Source organism: Symphodus melops (genome assembly GCF_947650265.1).
Source record: "Symphodus melops genome assembly, chromosome: 11".
NCBI lineage: Eukaryota > Metazoa > Chordata > Actinopteri > Labriformes > Labridae > Symphodus > Symphodus melops.
This window is the reverse complement of record NC_136701.1, coordinates 23824385-23847254: the sequence shown is the minus strand read 5'-3', so window position 1 is coordinate 23847254 and position 22870 is coordinate 23824385. Positions and strand designations below refer to the sequence as shown.

Below are 22870 nucleotides of genomic sequence, written 5' to 3'. Positions count from 1 at the left end.
AGGAAGCTCCATTGGGTAACTTCAACCATTTAATGTGAATCTACAAGTTGAACCAAAGAATTGAACACCAATTGATTTTTATGTGCATGCAGTAAGCAACAGGGAAACCATCACTGTGTGCATTTGGTCAAACACCAAATCATTCGGGAAATAAAATCACTGAATTGATAATGGAGCTCAGTCAAAAATTGAGGGTTATCTATCTATCTATCTATCTATCTATCTATCTATCTATCTATCTATCTATCTATCTATCTATCTATCCATCCATCCATCCATATTAACCAATGGGGCGGCTGTGATTCAGTAAAGGAGTCAATCGTCCCTCAACCTGAAGGTTTGTGGTTTAATATCTTGCTCCTTCAGTCCACATGTTGAAGTGTCTTTGAGCAAGGCACAGAATGACAAGACTCATGAATGTGTACACATGGGATTAGGTAGCGGGGACTTTGTACAGCAGCCTCCACCATCAGTCTGTGAAGGCGACATATAGTCCAAAAGCACTTTGAGTTGTGAAAATAAGTAAATGGGCTTTATGGCTTTATGGCTTTTACTGTAAGTAATAAAAACTGAGATACAAGTAAGATGAGCTCATTAAGGACAAAAACACTTCAAAGGGATTTCCCATTGTTCTGTACCATACGTGTCACAGATGTTATATACTGTAACTGTTTAAATTAAGAGTATAAATGTCACTGGTCCGGTGCACCAATGATACAATCTAATGTAAGAAGAATCTAATGCCTGACCAGCTAGCAAACCCCTGAGAGGGTGGTCCTGCTGGTGAGGGTGCATTGACTGGCGAGTGGTTGGTGGCATAGATATCCCACACAGGATTAGAGCAATGCAGTTGGAAGAGGAGGAGGGGGAAATGGAGGGAAATGCCCCAGAAACACAACACCGCCTGACACGTATGGAATGGACTCTTTGCAGGTCGACTAAAACACGCCTGCCAGAAAGAAAAAAAAAGAGAGAAGATCTGCTGAATCCCTTCTTCTACACAGCCAAGTATTCAGACCGTGAAACGGAGCAGGTACACAATGAGCACGTGTACGTTCTGCCTGTAACTGCTTTACCGTCGATAACAGGTGAGCGAGCCAATTCCTTTAAACAACGAAAGCCTTGATGCTGCCGGATGTTGTTAAAGGCCAGAGTATAGTCTTAATGAGCCAGTACGAAACATTTAGTGACCGAAGAATGTATACCATGCCCACTTTAACACATGCACTGGACCCCTGTAAATGTCCCGACATTACTTAGGGATCTACAAGTGACACTTGAAATGTCAGAATTGTAAACTGGAACTTAAAAGGGTCTAATGTTCCAGCCCCCTTGTAAGAAGTCCGAGTGAGCTGTATGAAGGACCAGATATTGTCTGGGCTCGTCACAGCAAGCAAGTGTCCATGATGATGATGCTGTTCATGGTGAATGAGGTTCTGCTGCCTCTTACTCTTTGTGCATGCTCTTCCAAGGTTCCATCAATCGCCGTCGAGTCTTTCTAACAGTTGAAAAGGTGGCTCACCTCAGACGGAGTGCCTGATGGGTAAAGTCCTAGTTTTCTTCCCATTGTCTTCATGGCTCTAGATTTTCTTTCACTGAAGCCATTCAACGTTTAGACATTGCATAATTACAGCTAATCATGCTCTTGATTGAGACTCTTGTCAATGCTTTAATTTCCACTGGACGTCCTGCAGTTCGCCAGGAAGTCAGGTATGGGAAACCATGGGGCATGGAAATTAAATCCAATGTACAGACACCTGATCAAATATACACCAGCTTTAACCTCAGAGGGGCAAAATAACGTGTTTTTTTCTTATCTCCTGATTTCACAATGATCTTTAAACTCTCCTGTGGTCTTGTGAATTTAAAAGAGTCAGGGTGAGGAATCCTACTTTATCACACACTCCACACTCCCTGCCATTTCCTGTTGGATGAGGACATGCTTACCTACTTGTCAGCTTGGATGAAACACCCAGTGTTGGGAAAGTGAGGTAGGAGATGTTTTAGTCAATCTGTGATGCTCTTGGTCGGAGCTTTTCAATGCCTGTAGCACACGAGCATCGACTGCCTCAAGCTTATCACTGGACCAGCACGTCCAGGCGAGCATCTCGGTGCAACAGTAATCCTGCTTTTATGAAGTGATTATGAACACTAGCAGGAGGAGGAGGAGGAAGAGCCAGCGGGAGGCAGCAGAGGTGACAGTTGTCGTACTAGCTCTCACTGTATTGAAGGCAATGTTACACAGGAATGAGCTTCATTACATAGAATTTATTTATTTATTTATTTATCGTGTAAGCATCATTATACTTGACAAGAAAAATGGCAGATCTGTAGAAAGAAAAAAAAGATGTACAATAAAAATATATCAAGATACATTTAAGAATCTACAGAAAGCAAATGTGATCCAAACACATAAACGCTACAGAAACAGCACAAGGCCAACTGTAGGACAGATAAACTCTTTTAGATATTTAAAATCTGTAAATAGATTTTTTTTTTTATTTGGTATTAATGAAGGATAAAGGTGAGGGTGATAGAAGCAAAGATAATATTTTTTTAAATGTCAAAATTACAAATGCCCACACACATTGTTTCCCTGAAATGACACATCCGTTACACATTTTACATCAAACATGTCAAGAAAGAACAAAACATTACAAATCACCAACCTACCACCACGCACCATAGAAACAAAACGCTCCACTCCCCAAGTCCGCAACTCAATTATTTTATAGCATAAAGGTCGAGTCTGATCAGTAGCCCTCCCTACAGAGGGATCTCCAGTTAATGCACAGTTTGTGTCGGAGGAACGATGCAGGTTGCCACATGATCACGGCAACAATTTCCCCTTTTTCACGCGCATGAACTCTGGGACAAAAACCTTAAAAAGATCAACTCCTTTGCATTCATGGTTCTCCATTAAACTCGACCTTCCCTTTTTTTTTTTCCTTTCTCTTTTCTTCATGAAATGGACTGCTCCGAAGTTACACTGCATGCATTCAAAACACATTTAAACTTGTCAGGCTCATGCAGGCCGAAAACACACCCCAGCATGCACTGAGTGAAACGCATGTGTCCCACCTGAACAAAGTTTTTCTGTACAAACTTTTATTTCCGAAGGCGATGAACAAGTCACTATCTACAAGTCCTTGGCCACCCAAACCAGAGCTTCTGAGGATGTCGAGGGTTTCTAAATGCTCTGTGACAAATACGCACCAACTAAGAAATTCTGTTGGCATCGTGGGATTAATTATTTTTGCACAAAGAGCCAAAGCTGAGCGACCCAATCGGCTGCTGATGCTCTACAAGAGAGGTTTCTCTGCACGTTTGTTTCCACAGCTTTCTATGAATGCAGCCCCTGCAGTAGATCCTGAGCGCTAACGTGCTAGCCAGCAGGCTCGTTTAAATCGACTTTGCCAGTTATCAAAATTTCTGTCTGAGCTTCCCCAAAACCAAATCCCTATCCTTTACTGTATCACCTACAAGAATAACAAAAAAAAAAAAAGGCTGTTACTTGCAGAGGCATCATTCATCAGACAACAGCTGATAGGTTTAGAGATGGCAAATTGTGTTGGTTATGTGTTTGGCAGTGGGGTAGCTGGGTATGTGAGTCCAGCATGTGTTCAAGTGTTACAGGAACCCGAGGGGGAAGTCAAACACCGAACCCTCCCGATGCTCCTCAAAGTTCAGGCTGTGAGGAGCCTGCATCGGGAGAGGCCGTCTGATGCCAGGTAGAGCTCTTAAAATCTCGTCAGAGCCAGTGTGAGCCGTAGTTCACCATTGTTGGTCTTGTGAAACTGCAGACAGCAGAAGTGTCGGGTTTATAAGGCGGATGTAAAGGAGAGTTGAGGGTGAGGGGCCGGAGTCTGTTGCCTTCTAACCTAAACGCAGCGGAAGTGTCCGTGACACAGCGCCCGGTGTGCGGTTACCATACAGACTGGGCCTCAGCGTTTCTCGGCTGCCGCCGCACAGAGAGGGGGAGTAACTCGAGCATCAACACTTCTCTCCCTTTCGCAGTCCCACACCACCTCACCTCGCCTCCGACTTGTCTCGTCTTTCTGCCGGGGCGTCGTGACTCAGCGGCAGCTATGTGCTCCACGTTATTCCCAACACACAGCATTTGTTTTGTTTTTCAGCTCAGGGGTTTTTTCACTGCTGAAACGAGTCATGAGAGCAAACAGGCAGCAGCAGCAGCAGGATAAGACTTGTGTTATGTAATACTCTACGGCCGTGTGTTTCTGCTTCAACAAATGTCTGTGTTTGAGCCTGTAAGGGTTACAACATGTTGATTAATGCAAACCATTAATGTAACACCACATGGTGGTTAAATGCAAATGTAGACTTTATGGAGTTCACAAAGCCTCAGCAGGCGGAAGTCAGTGAAGTCAGTGAAAGACTCGACTGCTCCATTACGGCTTATTGTTTGCCATCGCGTTGGCATTTATAAAAAAAAAAAAAAAAAAAAAGGGGTTGGTTTCAAAAGATTTTCACTTAAATTGTTTTCTCCCATGCATTAAGAATTGGACTGCTAGCCGGACACGGTTTACAGATTTCTGTTTACAAATCAGAAATCTATGACTGGTAGAAAGTACAGAGGGAAGTATGGGATCAAACGTGGAAGAGCTGCTTCCCACAACTCCCCAGCTTGGGATCAATAAAGTACATCTGTCTGTCTATCTGTCCATCTTCTCACCTGCAGCCAAGGCGAGTCATAAAAAACCAAATAACAGTGAAACTACTGAGCTTATGCACATCAACTGGTATATTGTATAATTTACATTCTGTGCATGGTCAGTGACACCAGCACGTCAGACAATCAGGGAATTTATTGATGATAACACAATCTGACAACCCTCCAAGTATCGAGTGTATTTTGATTTAAAATCAATCTGCAATTTCAAATTGCTTCTTATGGCTGCATTTTTCTGTGATTGGCAGAAATTCTTTCACACATGAGATGTAAACGGCTCAGTTTTGGCTCAAGCAACGACAGCTCAGAAATCTGTGACTCACACTGGAACTGCCACGTGCAAATATATTAACGTATAAGTTTGTTCAACGTGGGTGACAGCAAACACGTCTACATTCAAGACTGGAGATGTAAAGATGAAATCAAGAGGCAGCTCGAAGTCGATTCAAAGCTGTCACGGTTCACATCGATACGCACACGGCCCGGCCCGCCCGTGATCCATACAACCGAGTCGGTAGCACGCGATCCGGTCAAACAGTCGTCTTTTCCCCCGTCACTCTCACCGCGCCTGCGGCTAACATCGATAGCAGGACGGCACTTTCTTTCTTTTTTTTTTTAAATCTACCCGCCACCTTGGTCGGTGATTCAAAAAGTTACATGGTGAACGTCAGCAGCTCGAGAGCAGAGGCGGTTGGTTGTGATAAGCAGGCGTTACCATGGAAACCAAACCAAACTGACAGGCAGGTTTGAAGCCCAAACGGGTGCAATGTTTTCATGAAAAATTAAAGGAATCTTTTTTTAGTCTCATTTTGTAAAATAAATCGTGAAAGAATCGTATTGTGACTTGAGTGAATTCTTACATCATTATTAAAAACGCTTCAGTTCAAACTTGGTATGCAACTTTTTTTTTTTTAAGTTCCCGTCCCGTTCATCCAAATGCACAGAGCCTTCATTCTTAAAGGTCTGAGGAGCTGCAGCGGCTTTTGACTTTGAGCACAACCAAGATCTCGTCCCCGTCCTGGATTCTGTAGGAATGGAGAGCCCGCGTACCGCACTTGAGCTCCTCCGGCCCTAAGACCTGAGACATCTCCCGGTTGATGTAGAAGAGCCGGATCCCGTTGGTGGTAAGCTGCAGCAGAGTTTTCAGGTGTTTCTTCAGGTCGCCCACCGTCTGCTCCAGGCTGAGGCCGATGGCCTCCAGTCTATCTCCGTAGCGAACGTCCACCATGGTGCTGCGGGGGCTCAGGTCCACCTCTGCCAGCGGGGCCAGGGGACCATACTTGGACACAAGGACGTGGTACCTGGAAGAAAGCAGAGCTCACGTCAGATCACTGTTTCTGTTTCCTTATTGTTGCATCTAAAGACTGAAAACGCTTCAGCTTAGGAGACACGGGGGAGGTCATGTTTCTATTATTTTACTTGAGGGTAAAGCTTTCATAAGTTTTAAAGGAAAAGGAACGATACTGATACTTTTCAGTTTTCTGGTCCAGCTGATCCATGTCAGGTTTTTATCCACCACAGACAAACAGGCTAAAATGCTCAAACCTGTAGTGATGCAGTGATGACATCTCTTTTCTGTTGAAGACAAAGAATTACCTGTTCTCCCAAAAAAAAGAGACAGATGCAACATTAAAAATGTCTCTTTGAATCAGTCACAGCTTTAACTGCATCTTCTCTCATCGATGCACCGACTTCAGCCAAAAACGTCTCGGTGCTTTTCCTGGACTTTCAAACATTCTCACTCAGGAAGTCAATTTAAGAGAAGGAAAAACCCGGTTACATTAAAATGCACCGTGCGTGTGTTGAAGAGGCAGGGAAAAAAGAGAGAGAGAGAGAGAGAGGGAGAGAGAGAGAGAGAGAGAGAGAGAGAGAGAGAGAGTTCTCGCTCTCTCTTGCTTTGCCGTGAGAAAGCTCTCAGCCACCTCGGGGGAATGCGTGTTCGAGATAAGGAGGAACGATTAAATAAAATCCAAGGAGAAAAGGTCTGGGCTTTCAAAGCTACAGTAACAGCTGGGCCAATCAAAGCAATTTCCCCGTCCCTCCCTCCCCCCCCCCCCCCCCCCCCAAAAAAAAAAACTCCCCCACAAAGCCAATCCCCTGGCTGGGGGTTTCTGGCCAAAACTTGTGGCCCACCCTGGGAATTCTCCTCTAAGGCCACAGAGGCACAAAGTACCTTTCTCAGAGACGCCATTTAGCTGGAAGGCTTCATTTAAGGCGGGTTAAGCGTGGTTTAACGTGGCCAGTAACGCCACAGGAAAGCATTCCGGTTGTCCGCTCCAACATTCTTCCACGAAATAAAAAGATCGCTGAAAACAAGACACCTTCCTGTCCGGGGTTTTTCTCGTTTAGTGCTACCTCACTCTCTCGTCTCTTGTCGAAAGACGACCTCCTTTTATAAAAGTTAAAATGTCGATTTCCCTTCTTACCTCCGAGTCTGGCTCTCATTATCCCCGGCTTCAGCTCCGCTCCTGTGAGTCCCTCTGTACTTATCCTACGGGATGTAACTCTCGGATTTCTGCTCTTTCTTTCACTCTTTCCTCGCTGCTAATCCTTCCTGCCAGCCGACACATTTCTCTCTTTTATGAGCCTGTTTCCTTGTCTCCAAGACCCGTAATCCATCTCCCAGAGTATCCACCTTTCACTGTTATCTTTTTGAAAGAGATTAATCAAGGACCTCAGTCTGATTTATGTTTTGACATAAAGTTTATAGGGACCCAAAGCTGGGCCGGATGAGATGTGTTCACCTGAGAGGCTGCGGCCCTCCCTGCAGCGCCGCCATCTCTGAAGGGTCGCGAGGAAAGAGGATAGCTGCTTACCCAGCGTGTCCTACACCTCCATAACACTCACACACGGTCACGGCGATCCCTCAAGTCAGACCTACACTGAACACCTGGCTGCAAACCAAAGCTCATGACACGAGAACGCAGCGTGACGAAAACAGCAGCGCAGCATCATCAGAAGATAACTTCTTGGATCTCCGCTCAGAACCCGCTGAGGCTCAAGTGTCGCACGAAAACAAATCAATCTGTCAGCGTACGGTTTGAGGTTGACAGTGTAGGAGTACACGTAAGAAAGAAAATAAAGTAAAAAAAATCAACCTGCTACCTTGTGGATCAGTTTTCCAATCAGAGAATTCCCGGCACAAAGGACTCATTGAGCAGGCAGAGACTGGTGGCATTGTCTCCCAAAGGTTAGTTTCCCCCAGTCAGGGACTACACCTTCCTTCACAAATCCCTCTCCAACATTCGGCTCAGGTTAAGTGGAATGCGGCCGGTCAAGAGCGTGTGCAATTATATGAGCGGCATCAGCCCAGCAGGAGGGATGTCCCGATGACTACGACTCATTCGAAGAGCCGGACGGAGCCACAGGTCAAGTTAGATTTATCAAAGACAATATGGGGGGAATCTGAGGACCAGCGAATACTGTGATCACAGAGAAAAGGATGGAGGTTTTTTTTTTTTAATCTTCTTTAATATTAATATTAAGTGGTTCTACAGCAGGAGAGTAGCGTCATGTTCATCACGGTTGATACTAGGCTACAAATGAACGTCGACGCCAAAAATGCTAAAAACTGCAGTTCCTCAAAAGGCCACTGGAGGTCAGCAGCAAAAGTGAGTCGGTCCTCTTAAGGCCGCATAATAAAAAGAACAACAACTTCAGCAGGAATAAACATGATTACAACCAGCAGACGTGTGTCAAAGCTCACACGACCTGACCCATTTAAACACTTTCTAAGAGTTTGGTTGAAATCGTCTTTAGGTCCTGACAGAAATTAATAACTCAGGCGCTCTGAAAATGAAGCAAAAGAAAATCCGTCATCTGTGGCAGTTTGATGTCTGCAGTCCGTACAATCAATTTGTCGTTGTTGTTTGTGTCTTTTGGGGGATTTTTCCATGCAGATATTGGACATTATTCTGCTCTCTGAAGAAGTTTACTCCACTTCCAGTTGTGTCTATAGAATGAATGTTTAACTCGTGTCGACGTGTTTGCACCCTTTCACAGATATGGGCGCTGTAATCTGAACATCCCTGACCTTTTAGAGTCCAAAGTTTGTGCGAGATATGATCTAACGTTACCTGCTACTTTAAGATTGCAGCTGTAACTTCATTTTTTTTTTTTTTTTTTACACACTTCAATCTTCTGCCAGAGTGCAGTATAGTGAAAGTGGGATGAAGCGTTTGAACCTCACTGACAATGACGACCGAAGCAACGTCGGTCCAAACTTTGCTTTCAAGAATTAATGAGCATCATGGAAAGTAATGTTTAACACGGATTTAAACTCTGAAGTGGGTCCCATCGTAAAAGCCCCGGTGAGCTGTGCTTCAAATCTTTCTAAAAAGACCCTTCTATGAAAAGAAAAGGGATGAATATGAGTACCTCTCGGGACGCTCGTGTTCCGGGCAGTCCTGGTAGAACCTGACGAAAAACCTCTCTGCGTCCTCTCTCTCTCCGTCAGACACCTTGCCTCCATTCAACACAGCGACAGACGGCAGCCTGCAGACACGAGGCCATCGTTAGTGCACAGAATACGGTCGAGGTCATGATTGTTCCTGCAGAGCTCCGAAACCGTCCAGCAGTGCTTTACACCAAACATGCAGAGACACGTCATCCTGCCATGAAGGGCTAAAAGGGATTTGATCGTGATGTGCTGAGACTCACTGTGCTAACAGGAGGCAGCGTCTCTCGTGGGTGGTGTAAGGCTGCAACAAAGGAATCCCCATTGCTTTGACTTCCTCCAGCTTGGGGAATAAATTGAGTCTTGCAATGTCCTCCCACTTCGTGAGCCCTGAAAAACACACCATGCACTAAATATTTGACACAGGCCGGAAGTCAAAGCACACAGAGGTCCTGATCCCAGGTCTGACCTGAGTTATTGAGGTTGATGCTGAGCAGGTTGGGGAACAGGCGCTGCAGTGTTTCCTGGGAGTCGCTCACAGAGTCCACGCTGTTGTTGGCCAGCACGAGCGTGCGCAGACTCGGGTACATCCTCCCAAACTTCCTCACGTCTGCCCAGTCCTGCAGCTGGTTGTCCGTGATCTGCAGCAGGCGCAGGGACGGACAGCACGTCTGCGATTCGGACACCGTGTTGTAGTCGTTCAGGCACAGGAACAGCTCTTCTAATCTGGGTCGTGAACATGTCAAGGTTTAGTTTAGTCCCGACACAAAGCTCTGTTTCATCCTTCTTTGAGTGTTCATTTAAAGGCCATGTTGGGTTTATGGTTCCAATCCTAATTGGACATAAGAGATTCACTGTGAGAACTCTCTTTTTAAAAACAGATTTATACTCGTAAACGTTAATTTCAATAACCTGTTTTGGTCTTAACCAGTTTCTGACGTTTCTTTCAGCAGATGCACATTTTCCACATTTGACATGATTATTTTGCGCGGTGACTCATCACCCTACACGCTCCCGTCACTCACTCTGGCGTGTGCTGCGTGAGCGTGTGCACGGTGTCCCAGCTGACGCGCGTGTTGTTGAGGACGAGCTGCCGGACTCTGGAGAAAACGTCGGCCATGCTGGGCTCCAGCTGCGTGCTGCTCAGAGGGTTCATGCTCAGGTTCAGGAAGTCCAGTTGGGGGATGCTGGACACAATGGTGCAGATCTGGCAACCCACGAGAAAGAAGAAGAAGAAGAAGACACCTTGAACCACTGATGGTGTTTAACCGATGGGATCATTGCACCCAGAAAATTAGATCATCAGGATGAGAGCGAAGAAAGACAGAAAATAACGAGATCAACTAAATTCCCTTTCTTTCCCGTTGTCATGGGCAACCAGTGTTTCAGCACTTTGCTGCTAACAATGGAGTATGATGCTTGCTTTCTATACCCTGCATCCAGTGGTGATTATGTATAGGCTTATTGTAAAAATCCAGACTACGCGAGTCCAGCTCTGGTTTTTACAGAAACCAAGTGAAACATGATTACGACAGGTCCAAATACACGAGATCATTTTGTCTCGACACCTGTGGCAACACCCACCTCGGTCCAGTCGTTGAGTTGATTGTGGGACAGGTCCAGCTCCACCACGTGGCCACAGAAGGCTGCGATGTCTGAGCGCTCCCCGGCTTTACTGATCCCACAGTAATTCAGAACGAGGATGCTGGGCAGGAACAGGCGATCTGCAAACAACGACGAGAACAACAAGTCAAACCTTTACAGTGTCAGGTTAAGGATGCGGGGTTGAGCTTCTAACAACAGGAGGTGCAAGGGCCCACTTAGGAGGCCCATCATATAAGTAATCTTAAACCTTAAATAGTCCCCCCCCCCCTTCATCGCTCACCTTTGACGGGGGATCCAGGTGGGCTGGGCATAACCACCACTCCATGGCCATAGGGGAAATTCTCAGGGTTGTATTTCTCACTGAGCACTCGGATGAAGGTGCGCGCCTCCTCTTCATCAGAGGAAGACTCCATGGTTTATGCCCTGGGTGAAAGAAAAAAAAAAAGAAACAAAGAAAGAGTGACTAACTTGCCTTTCATATCCCTGATTAAACGATTAACTTCTTTCATGGAGTACCTTTGAAGATGTGAATTTACTTTAAGGCTCAGTGCGTTAACAGAACATCCAGCCATTATCATCTACACGGCTTTTCAACGTTCAGGGTCGATAGAGTCGATCCATGCCGTCATTGTGTGAGAGGCAAGGTACAAACTGGACTGGTCGCCAGCCAATCACAGGGCTGACATGGGACAGCTCTATGTAATGTTTAGAATGGGGACTGCAGTATCCATTTTCAACACTAGGGGGGGTCAGAGTTAAGTACTGCTCCTTTAAGAATCTAAGCAACAAAAAGGGACAGGAAAGCTTTTGGCCAAAGTTTTGAAAGTCAAAGCTGATTAAGTGGTCAACGTGCTTAAATTAAACACAGATTCATCTTCTGTGGTAAACATCTGGACGTACACATCTGGAGAGTGTATCAGTTCAACTAGAATAAATAACTCTGTAGAGTGTCATGCTGCGTCACTGAGGCCTTAGGAACGTCAACACGCCTTTATCTCTCTTCAATATCTAAAGCATTTCAACAAACTCCATGAAAATAGCAGTATCATCAGTAATGTACTGTTGTAAATAAATAAATAAAGTTCTTATTTGTGTTTTTAGCTTGAATAAACATACAAAATGTTACGCTTGGCGCTGCTAATTTCACACATCTGCTTTTTGAGTTTGCTTTTTTTCGTCCGTGTAGGTGTTGGATAAAGAGCTCTAAAAATATCCCATCTCTAAAAATATCCCATCTCTAAAAATATCCCGTCACATCACGTCAGAATATCACCTTAAAATAAGCCAACGTGGAAACGTGAGCGGCAGTGACGGGAGCAGGTGCGCAGCTGACACCGTGACACGTCGTCTTAGAGCCAAACCAGCTGTTCTGCCTCAAAGTCACGAAGCGTCCGTCTTCAAACACGGTCCTTTAAACTTCCCTGATTATGTGACTGAATTTCAAATCACTGCCAACTACTTTGACTTCAGACAAAAGAAGAAGAGACGATTGTGTTTTGTGATAGCGACAGAAAAGTGGTTTAAGGATTAAGGACATCAGAATGTAGCTTTTCCTAGCGTGATCGTTTCCTCTTCAACGTCTTTAAGATCTTTCTTTTTTTAAAAGATGTTTCGGTCTTTTAGTCGGCTATGAATGTGAAACAAACTCATCATCATAACTCTGATTACTGGACATCATAAAGACAGCTTCAGGTTGCCCACACACGACAACGAGTAAAGTCCAAGTATAAATGCTCGTGACTGTATTCACTCATTCGTCACACTTTTGGTTATTCTCAATAATCACTGAGGGGATCAAGAGACAATGTTGGGACAACAAAAATAATTACACCGGACTATTTTCACTCCAACTAAAAATATTTAAACACACAGAAGCATCCAGCCAAATAAAGCAACTAACAGCTGACAGCAGCCTGGAAACAATTTCTAAACCAAAATGCTGTCCTGCAGAATAAATAGCAGCAGCAGGGTTAGAAATGTTGTAATATTTCATTTATAATAAGCAGAATTAATGCACGTTTCGGTTCAAGTTGTAGAGTACATCTTGAGTTCAGTCTCTTTATTGCTTTCTAGTGTTATTTGTAATGCATATTTCATCAATTTGTGGCACTTTAAAACAAGTGAAGGTATGAAGGTGTGATTTCCTTCTTTATATTTCTTATATCTTTTATATGATAACTTATAACCTCGACCTTGTGTGACCCCACACAGCGCGCAGGTGCCCTGGACTCAACTCCCTCTTCTCCACTGATCAGGCCTATCAGTTTCACACAGACGGGGTCTGATCATCTTAAACTCAGCCCACCTCGGGTGATAGGTTTGCAGAGTGAGTGTGCGTCTGATGCGTTTCTGTCAGAGATAGTTTTTTGTTTCACAGATCCAGAGATTTATCGCTCTGATGTGGCAGAGACCAAAGGACGGACTGTTTTCAAGGACACATCAGATCACATGCCTCCTCTGCAACCGCGGAGACATAACTTCGGTGGGAAACTAAACTGAACTGGAGATTGTAAACCAGAGAAAACTCAATTGCATGCATGAAAAATAAAAACATTTTCTGAAAAGTAGAAAAACAACATTAAAAAGAGGTGAAACTCGAGGCTGACGAAGGGGACGGCAGAGTGACAGCTGGGGTTGAGTTTTCCCACAATGCACCTCCAAAAACCCAACCTACAACCTTTAGAAAAGCTCTGATGGACATATGCTACCCTCAGGTGATATGATATACCTCCAGTCATTTAGGAGAGGACACCATTCATACCTGCCCATGTCATGGCACCTATATATGGGCACATTTTTTATCACTTCTTATTATCTCTTGCAAACATGATGGCTATTTAAATGTAATAAATACTATAAATACTTTAATTCGGTATATGGAACAGACAAAGCACCTTTTTTCCTGATTCATTCAAAGTTGTAAAAATACTCTCTACTGCCCCCTATGGTGTGATGTGGCAGCACAACTGTGAAAAACCATTTACATTACACAGTTTAAAAAAAAGTATTACATGGTATAATGTTAGCCGAATTAAGAAGCGACTCATAAGAATTCATATAAGGTCAAATGTGTGACTGTATCTGTTATTTAAACTTTATAACAAGCGAGAAGACTTTAAATTGGAGGATCTTTAAACGAGGTTCGGCGAGACGAGCGAGAGAAAAGCACAGACACTGAAGCGAGGCCTTGTTGCTCAACGTCTTTCGTGCACAGGAACAAAAAGGCAAAACATCACACTGAAAACCAACATTTGAATAGTGGCCAAAAGGTCAAATTATATTCACTTTTTTTAAACACCCACATCTAATTTACAACAATGCTGTCAAACTCGAAATGTGTGCAGCATGTTTGAACTACAACAACCGTGCAGCAGCGAAGCGACATTAACCTTCAGCTCGAGTTATTATTTTTTAACACTTCTTCATAAATCTTTTTGTATTTTGATGCACTGACAGGGTTTATTTTAAGACCATTACACTCACCGTCCCCGGAACCCCCTCTGTGTTGTGTTTGTTTTTGTTATTCTTCGGTTAGTTGTCAATCTAAGCCCCGCCCACTGTACCGGAAATGACGTAGTTTAAAAGTCTTGTTATTTTCCGTCTTTTTTTTTTTTTTTACTGTACATTTCTCATGTAAAACTGTAACAGGCCTATTTAACAAGCGACGTACCTAAAGACTATAATGCTGAGTATTCTTATTTTGTTTAATGAATAACTGTATATTTGATATTTCCATTTTCCCCCCTGAATTTTGATTTAGCACCTTTACACAAAACTGTATTCGTTTGAAACATGGTTTGATCCTTTCTACCTTTCAACACAAAGTCTGTCACACAATATTAAACATGCATTTAGTTTGTGGCCAATCGTTTCATATATGGTAGTTATTCATTGGTTGATCTTTGGGAAAACTAAATATTAAATTATAGGCTATAGGTTGACACAGTTTCGGACCAAATCTGACCAAATACACAGATATCGCTTGTCAAAGTTTAATTTTTAATTTATTTCTTTACCTCGTAGTTTGCTTCATTTATGTGTTAATCCAGAATGATTCAATCTTCAGAAATAGCTTCTAAAGAGCTGTAAGGATATAGTGCTGGTGTATCATAAACATCCACCAGATGGCAGTCATGTTGCGTGTATCAAAGTCGAGTCTCTGTTTTTACTACTGCAGGGTGATGCACAAAGGAGAATTTTCCTAAAAGAACTACAATCAAGGAACCAGTTAAGAGTTTGAAAACCCTCATTTACAAATGAATGTTTGAAATATAAATAATAAAACAGGACTACCAGTGCAAAATGTAGAACTCGTGTCAACAACTGTCTGAGGTAGAGCTAGATTTAAATATCTAATACAGTTTGGTCAGTATTGTGGCTTTTGTCTGAAATAACCTGACAATAATGACCACCGATGCACCAATGAGATGTGACGTACGCAGGCAAAACAAGTCTAAGTTTCCTATGCAAAAGTCCTGCGGCCAGTTGCCCGCCTTCATACATACATCACCTGTTTTGAGATGATAAATCTGGAAACATTTGACCCGGAGGAACAACTTCACCATTTTCTTCATAGGAGACTCCCCCCCCCCCCCCCCCCCAAACAACTTTAAAACAAAGTAATCCAATAAAGAACCATCACTTGAGCTAAAAATGTCGTTTGAGTCAACTTCTGTGTCGACACCAGATGGACTAATAACACAGTACGTCTCGTGTAGTTAGGATTTATAGCCGCCTGCTCAGAAGGATTCCATTACATGCAGTATTGGTGTCTCATTTGCAGGTCGCCGAGTGTAAAGCACAGATTGATTTTGTGCCACAGACCTTTTTAAAGCTGACACTTAGACTGAAAGTAAAGCACAGGTGTTACTGATAATGTTATGACAACAGGCGGGGTAAGCCCCGGCAGTCTGACTGAGAGCCAGCAGACACAATCCCAAAGCCTCGTCTTTCTGGAATGTCTCTTTATTTAGTCCACGTTTGAAAAGGTTGAAAAATGAAAGAGAAAGAAACTTATCTAGTCCTACCTCTTTATGTCTTTTCAGCTTCATCAATTATTCCAAAGACTAAGCTTCCAAAATAAAATGAAAGAATACAGTGGCATGTTATTAGATGAAGGACAGCAGTGCAGATGTCAGCTGATCTCACATCTCTACATCCATTACAGCATTATACTATGAAGACATAACATTGGAAAGTTGGTAAGTGTTCACCCTTCTGCTGTTGTTACTCACAGTTCCACTTCTGAAACACCACCGCGCTCGTCAATGTCGCTTCTCCCTCTCTGACCAATCAAAATCAAGCAGGGGTGGGACTAATATTTTAATGAGCACACCAAGCTGTTTTAAATGGTAATTGGACTTATGCTCGTATAGAGTCTTTTCTTGTTGAAGCGCTGCGGGTCACACCTTCATATGCTCACCCTGAAGGAAGAGTCCGATGTACAATGCACATCCCATTAATACACATTTATACAGCTGGGGGTTAAGTGTCTTTCCCGATGACATATCTGGGGATCAAACACCATGTCAAGCTTTGCACATGTTGAGTCACTGCTGTGGTTTGTAGTTGATCAGGCCTTGTGGGCCCCCTGCTGGCCTTGTGGGCCCCAAGTAATTGCCTCTGACTACCGAAGGAAGCTGAAATTAACTTTATTACCTGCTAACATTTAGAGCTAGCTGGCCTAACCCAAGTGACCCCATCCCCGACCCTAAACCACAGACCCAGCAGAAAATGACAACAGGTGTAAAAACAACTGGTTCTAAATTTAGGGGTGTAAATATATAACTGGGTGACTGACACAAGAGTAGTCCAGGGTTTTCTCTGAGCTATTAAAAGGAAATGATGTCACTTGACATCCCAGGAAGAGTCTCATAACTGGCCTGAGCACGGTTACAATTAGGCTAATCCTCATGCTGTTATTTCAGTGGTGGGATTAACATGTACACGTTTCTATAAATGTGCACAGAACCGAGTGGCCCAGGGCTCACATGAGGTCATCTGATGAGCGTGTAATAAGATTATTCAAAAACACGTTAACAAATGAACCGCACATGGTTGTTACAGTCAGAGGGAGAAATCAGTGAAGAAAGAGCCAGAAAGGTGAGAGAAGAAGAAGAGAGGAGGAGGCGTGGCCAAACAGTTAATCCACAATGATCCTGTGGGTCAGCTTTAGCTTCATAAATCTACCAGCACCTCGCTCAGGAGATAAACACAAGGACGAGAGAAGTCCAAAACAAACACACTTATGATCATTTGATTCATCCCTTTGCCTCCTGTGGATTCTCATTCTCGTTATCAGACTGGGACGGCAGCAGAGAAACATGGCGCTCATGAGGTCCGGCTGGCTTTGGAGACAGAGTGAGTACAAACAGGACTCACTGGAAGTTTCACACCTTTAAATTAGCATCTTCTGTTCTCATGAGAAGAAGCTCAAAGAAAAGATTTGATCCGTTTCAATTAGTGCTGGACACAATCTGCATTAGAAAATATTGTGTTTTATAGGTTTATCAAATCAAAACACCCAAAACGTGTCAGTGCTACTTGCTGTGCTCAGAACCATCAATGTGGGAATATATTGTAATGTGCTCCTTGATAATGGATGCAGATGTTACAGAATGGATGTGAAGACAGTCTGGGCTATGGTGCAGATCACATTAACACTGAAGCCAAAGTGCTGGGATTTCAATGTATTTCTACAATCTGAATTAAGTGTTTGGAGTTGTAGGATCCTTCATATGTCTCTGCGGTTATTCGTAACTATAAAGAACAGCTGATGTAGTGAATCCCGTGTAGGACGTGGTCATTATCCAAAACCAATACCGCGATCGTGGCCTCTGTATCGTGATATTGTTCAGCAGAATGATGAAATCGAAGTAAGTTTTGAGTCAAATCCAAATGGGACAAACACCAACAACAATGAGCTGCACAATGTCAACATGGACAAGAAAAATGACATACGTTATCCTATTTTAAAAAATATCCATGTAGCTTATAAAAACTTCATGTATCACAGCCTCAGTCAATGCCGACTTAACCAAACTAAAAGCCCCAGCTGATAGAGATTAAAATAAAGAAATCAATTAAAAATTAAGTTCCCTGGCTGAAGTCAAAACATTGCATTTCAGGAAGCCTATACCAGCAAAGTGGCCAATTATCAAAGATTAATGTATTGATTGACTGAGAGTGAAAATCATTAGTGGGCGCTAATCAGCATCAATTTTATTTATCGGCCTCATGCCACACTGAACTTAAATGTTTTCGTAAGTTTCATTACCGCCGCGTTGGATAGGCCAGCGGTCATGCATGGAGGGAGGGGGAGGGAGGGGGGAGAGAGAGAGAGAGAGAGAGAGAGAGAGAGAGAGAGAACAAGGAATGACATGCGAGAAAGGAGTCTTCAAACTTTCCCGCACTCTTTCATCTTCCACGTCTTTCTTTGAACCTGGACCGACGGCTTCTGGAGGTATGCTGCTTTAACATTGTAGAACTGAACTCAAATAAACCACCGTTTTTGTAAGGACACAACATTTGATCGTCCAGCAACAGAATTCTTCTCAGACGAGAGTATTTTCTAGAAAGAGAGAACTAAACTGTTCCTGTAATCAAACTCTAAACCTCTGTGACTTATAATCTTGTTAATAGTCTCTGACTGTGATGTTTAGGTGGTTTAGTCTGGACCAACAATGAGGAGGAATCTTCTAGAAAAAGGGCCGCATCAAAAAACCAATCCTCAATTGTAACGATTACAGCTCCTCCTGTAGGAGCGTCACTGACAGCACACTGTGCGACGTCTCTTCTCCAGCTTCTGTCCTCAAACGCTGGAAGTTGAACTGGTGTGACCTTTGGATAGACGGGAGTCTCTGCTTCTACAAATCTGAAAGCAGGCGAGATTTGGAGCACCGCATCAGCCTGAAAACAGCGTGTGTGGACGTGAGATCAGGACTGGAATGTGGCGGTAAAGCTCATATACGCTACGCTTTCTGGCATATGTCCAAAATAATGTTTTTTTATTAATTCAAATGACGCACAAGTTAAAGCCCAGAAACTTTAACTTGTTTTTTTGGACCCTAGATGTGAGTCCACCAGAGAGTAATCCCAAGGAGAATCGCATCGGGATCCAGCTCAGAGACGGCTCAAATGTGAACCTGTGTGCCAACAGCGAGGATGAATCCATGTAAGTACTCTCTCTCTCTCTCTCTCTCGCTCTACACACACTTGTCGTGTCTGCTCTCTAAACCACCCGTCAGCTCCTCATCTTTGCTCATCTTTTTTTTCTATTTCAGAGCATGGAAACTGTCTCTGCTCGAGACCAGGAGAAACCCGGTGAGAGATCCGTGTTCTCTGTCGGAGCTCAAACATGATCTCTTCACGCTCACTGTTGTTTGATATTTTCCACCTCTGTGTTAAAAATCGGTGTTTTCCTTCATGTAGGGGTTCACATATGACCCGTATGATGACTCCTACCAGGAAGTCCCCATCAACAGATACCAAACGGTCTACATCACACCTGGAGCAGGACCTGGTATGTCATATTAGTGATGTAGGAAAGTGAGACCTCTCAGCCACTGAGGAGCTTTGATAAAATCAGGAGACATGATCCATTATTAACCTCTTTCAGGCCAACGCAACAAAAGGGTTTAATATTCCCTCAACAGATGTTTTTGAGCTGAAAAAAACCCTTCAGACGTTCGTGCTCTGAAACTAAACGAGCTCGAGCTGACTACTCGACTGCTCTTTTACTCCACAGGTCACACCTACACATTCACACACTGATGGTAGAGGCTGCTGGGTAAAGTGACCAGCAGAAGTAAATAATCCCACTCATACATGTTGGTAACAACTTGGTGTTAAGCGTCTCGCCCAAACACACATCAGGGCACATGTGGCTGCAGGAGCTGGAGATCGAATCCCCGACCTTCACGTTGAGGGAGACGACCAACTGAGCCGCAGCCGCCCAAACATTACCGACAGATAAAACACCATCACATCATACCATCAATTTCTGCATTTAATTCTATTGTTTTGATGGTTTACTTGTGCAACAGAAGACCTGTGAAAAGTATAGAAAACCATCAACTAAATCTGTAGGCTCATGTGTATTTCTATTTCACACACTTCCTATAGTTTGACTTGTTGGATCCAGGTTACATAAGAAGTGTGACCAATCATGCATTGAAAGTGATCAAACAGTAATTTAACACCCATACAGTCAGAAGGAAGCAGCACAAAACTACAGTTTCATCTCTGACTCACTTTTGAAGCCTTTAAATCAGCCGCTCAAGTCTTCCATCGTTCACGTTTTGACAACATTATTGAGCTAAGTATGTATTTATTGCATACGTTTTGATTTTGTTTTCACCCTCACAGTTTTGTTGTTGTTTACAACACATCGCCCCACATATCCCCACAGAACTTCTGTCATATCCCAGAATCAACAAAGTCATTACAACAACAACTTCACAAACTTTCAGAAGACGGCAGGTGGCGTGTGCATGCATGCATACATTAATCAAATGCAATCAACAGCACAGTGCACGGTGCACAAACCAAACAATGTAAACAAACACACATATGCATGCACAACATTTACCTCAGAGGCTGCTGATCCTATAGCTGCCTCCTCTGTGTCGAGGGTCTACATTCAACATAATCCAGTGAAGTGCAGAAAACTAAATCAAGTTTGAGTGGGGTTTTTTTTTATCAGCGGCTCTTCGGTGTCTCTCTTCCATGTCGGAAGGATTCAAATTGACCCGCCGTGTCTCTGACTTTGCTCGTAGGTTCAGCTCCACGCACGCACCTGCAGAGCGCGCTACAGTTATGTCACGCACGACTCTATCAGCTCCTAAATCCTTTTACGCACAGCGCAAAGAAATAACCTCAGACAATCTAAGCACATTATTGCGCACAAAATCACTTTTTTCTCCATCTCCAACCTTTTTTACGCAAACCACAAGAAAACAATCCAAACCATTTATACGTTATTAAACAGTTCTCCAAATCCATTACGCACAGAACACTATCAAAGTAACACTCTCAATAACCACCACCTTGCAAAAATACTATAGTGTGACATTAAACTGCATATATGAAAGTGCGCGGCGGCACCATGATCTTACTTTGAGCTGCAGACAGGATGTCCTGGTTACAGGTGTCCACATGTCCAGGTGCGCTCTGGGGTCGTGGAAATAAAGTCTCTAATGAGGGGACGAATGTCCAGAGAGTTCATGATGTCTGTGTTGGCATACATCAGTTAATGGTTTGTGAGTCTTTTCTGGGTCATCATGGTGCCGCGTGTCTTCAAAAGACGTAAGGCTGAGAACGTGCGCTCAGGTGAGGCCACAGAGACGTGAAGGCACACACGTAACTCAATCAATGTTTCTGTCTCTGAAAACATGGCTCTTGTTTGTTACTGGAGCTTAGTCCAACACGATGCTACATCTTGAACTGTGCCACTCGTAGACCGAGCATGGAGCGAGCAGGGAACCTGTTCACTTTACTCGGCGTCTGCAACCACGAGCCGGCCTCACGTCGACAACGTAACTTCCGTGAACTTGTGTTGATTATGCCTAAAAATAATTAAATCAAAATCAAGAAATACATGTAATAGCCTACGCTTGTCAAAATCTTTTCCCATTCATAAAGGAATGGGAAAATGGAATTTATAAATTGTGCAAAAATATTTTTAATATTTTTTTTTAATTTCCCCCTCGCCACTAGGGGGTGCTGCAGCACCCCCAGCACCCCCACTTCCTGCGGCCATGGACGACACAAAGGATAGTTGTGTCAGAGACCAGACATTTTCTGGCTCCTCCTTTTCTCAGATTTTCTGCATCATTGGTGTCTCCCCTGTTGTGTCGTCTCCCAGGCACCCACCAGGTGATCGTGCAGAGGGACCCGTTTGATAGCGTGATGGAGAATGTCGCTCTGGGGTTACTGGCAGGCGTAGCAGCAGGGACAGCCATGAGGTCTTTCCTCTGGATGCCCTTCTTCTTCTGCTGAGATTTACTACGTTCCTCACATGATGACACTGCACAAAGCCTGTCTGTCCACATGGACTGGATGTACGTGTAGAAATCTCTACTAGATCTACCTGTAGAGATAATCGCTTTAAACCATGTCTGCTGCTCTTCTGCTTGTCCGGTTTCTTTGGGACGTAAGACCCAAGATTCTGAAAAGCTTGCTTTATAAATGTATGTTTTTTTTCTGCATGTAAAAACATTTTTGAATGTATTTATAAACCTTAACAAATGTCGAAGAGTCAGTTTTGTAACTGCACAATATTTTATCTGCTGCCTCCATTTTACCATTTGTATGCTTGATTGTAGTGCAGTTGTTATGCTTAAACAGCGATAAACAATGTGATCAGCAATAATTGTTCAAATTAGCATTTGATTGCATGCAATAATAAACTGTAAATATGACATTTAGAACTGTAATCTTTTGTTCAATAAAACATTTGTAATGTGTAAAGTACACCAGACTAGCTTTCTTTCAGACCTTTGACTGCATTAAAAAGCCTCTTTGGAGACGCATCTGTCCACACAAAATCTCTGCAACTGTTGTGAATTTATTATGTTTGGGCTGTGTCAAGATTTAAAGGTCACATCTTCTCCTCTTCAAGCAGTTTAAATAAGTGTCAGAGCTCCTCTTCTTCATGTGTGTGAAGTGTGTTGTTGTAAATCCACTCTGATCCTGTATTTGATCATGTCTATAAACCCCTCTATTTCAGCCCTGCTCAGAACAGGCTGTTTCTGTGTCTGTAGCTTTAAATATGTAAATGAGCTGTGTCTGACCACGCCCCCTCTCTGGAAGGGCTCGGGTGTACTCGCTGCTTTCTCGCTCCATGTCCTATTGTTTATGGTGAGGAGGCAGACTCAGAGGGCAGAACAAACACCTAGCTGTGGGAGTGTCACCCACCTGGGGGAGGGGCTACTGCCCTTTGTGATGTCATGAAGGGAACATCTCCAAACGGCCTGTTTGAGCACACATTTCTGAAAAGTAGAGCAGACAGAAGACAGAGAGGATGGACTTTTCTCATCATGGGGGGGGTCTCTAGATAGACTAGAGACATGTTAGAGTTAGAGGAACTTGGGGGAGAGGATTTTGCATAACGTGACCTTGAAAGTGTTCTGGGTCGAACGCTGCCTAATACAGTTGAAAGCTGTGAAAACCGGTAGTAG

At 43.5% G+C, this 22870-nt stretch overlaps 2 protein-coding genes across 2 annotated transcripts; one reads left to right on the top strand and one right to left on the bottom strand.

The window, feature by feature from the left end:
• Nucleotides 1-2248: 2248 nt before the first annotated feature.
• Nucleotides 2249-14260, bottom strand: LOC306832221 (tubulin-specific chaperone cofactor E-like protein). Its single transcript, XM_079356726.1, has 8 exons — nucleotides 14175-14260; nucleotides 10972-11114; nucleotides 10671-10810; nucleotides 10112-10293; nucleotides 9556-9812; nucleotides 9350-9476; nucleotides 9068-9184; nucleotides 2249-5991 (listed from the first exon to the last, which is right to left on the bottom strand). The coding sequence occupies exons 2-8, from the start codon at nucleotides 11102-11104 to the stop codon at nucleotides 5646-5648; spliced, it is 1302 nt and encodes a 433-aa protein (XP_079212852.1). The 5' UTR covers nucleotides 11105-11114; nucleotides 14175-14260; the 3' UTR covers nucleotides 2249-5645.
• A 2521-nt stretch (nucleotides 14261-16781) lies between these two features.
• On the top strand, nucleotides 16782-22265 carry plekhb1 (pleckstrin homology domain containing B1). The gene is made up of 6 exons (XM_079356734.1): nucleotides 16782-17051; nucleotides 18493-18645; nucleotides 18762-18864; nucleotides 18974-19013; nucleotides 19122-19212; nucleotides 21556-22265. Exons 1-6 carry the CDS (start codon nucleotides 17015-17017, stop codon nucleotides 21687-21689), a joined length of 558 nt encoding a protein of 185 aa, XP_079212860.1. The 5' UTR covers nucleotides 16782-17014; the 3' UTR covers nucleotides 21690-22265.
• Nucleotides 22266-22870: the final 605 nt, after the last annotated feature.

Bases quoted from the DNA above. Each gene is read 5' to 3' on its own strand.
- LOC306832221 (XM_079356726.1), bottom strand. From the start codon at position 11,104: ATGGAGTCTTCCTCTGATGAAGAGGAGGCGCGCACCTTCATCCGAGTG. The intron at 10,811-10,971 runs GTGAGCGATGAA...CGTTGTTTGCAG, and splicing joins ACCTGGATCCCCCGTCAAAG to ATCGCCTGTTCCTGCCCAGC. The intron at 9,185-9,349 runs GTGAGTCTCAGC...TCGTGTCTGCAG, and splicing joins CGCTGCCTCCTGTTAGCACA to GCTGCCGTCTGTCGCTGTGT.
- plekhb1 (XM_079356734.1), top strand. From the start codon at position 17,015: ATGGCGCTCATGAGGTCCGGCTGGCTTTGGAGACAGA. The intron at 18,646-18,761 runs GTAAAGCTCATA...TTTGGACCCTAG, and splicing joins ATCAGGACTGGAATGTGGCG to ATGTGAGTCCACCAGAGAGT. The intron at 19,014-19,121 runs GTGAGAGATCCG...TCCTTCATGTAG, and splicing joins TCGAGACCAGGAGAAACCCG to GGGTTCACATATGACCCGTA.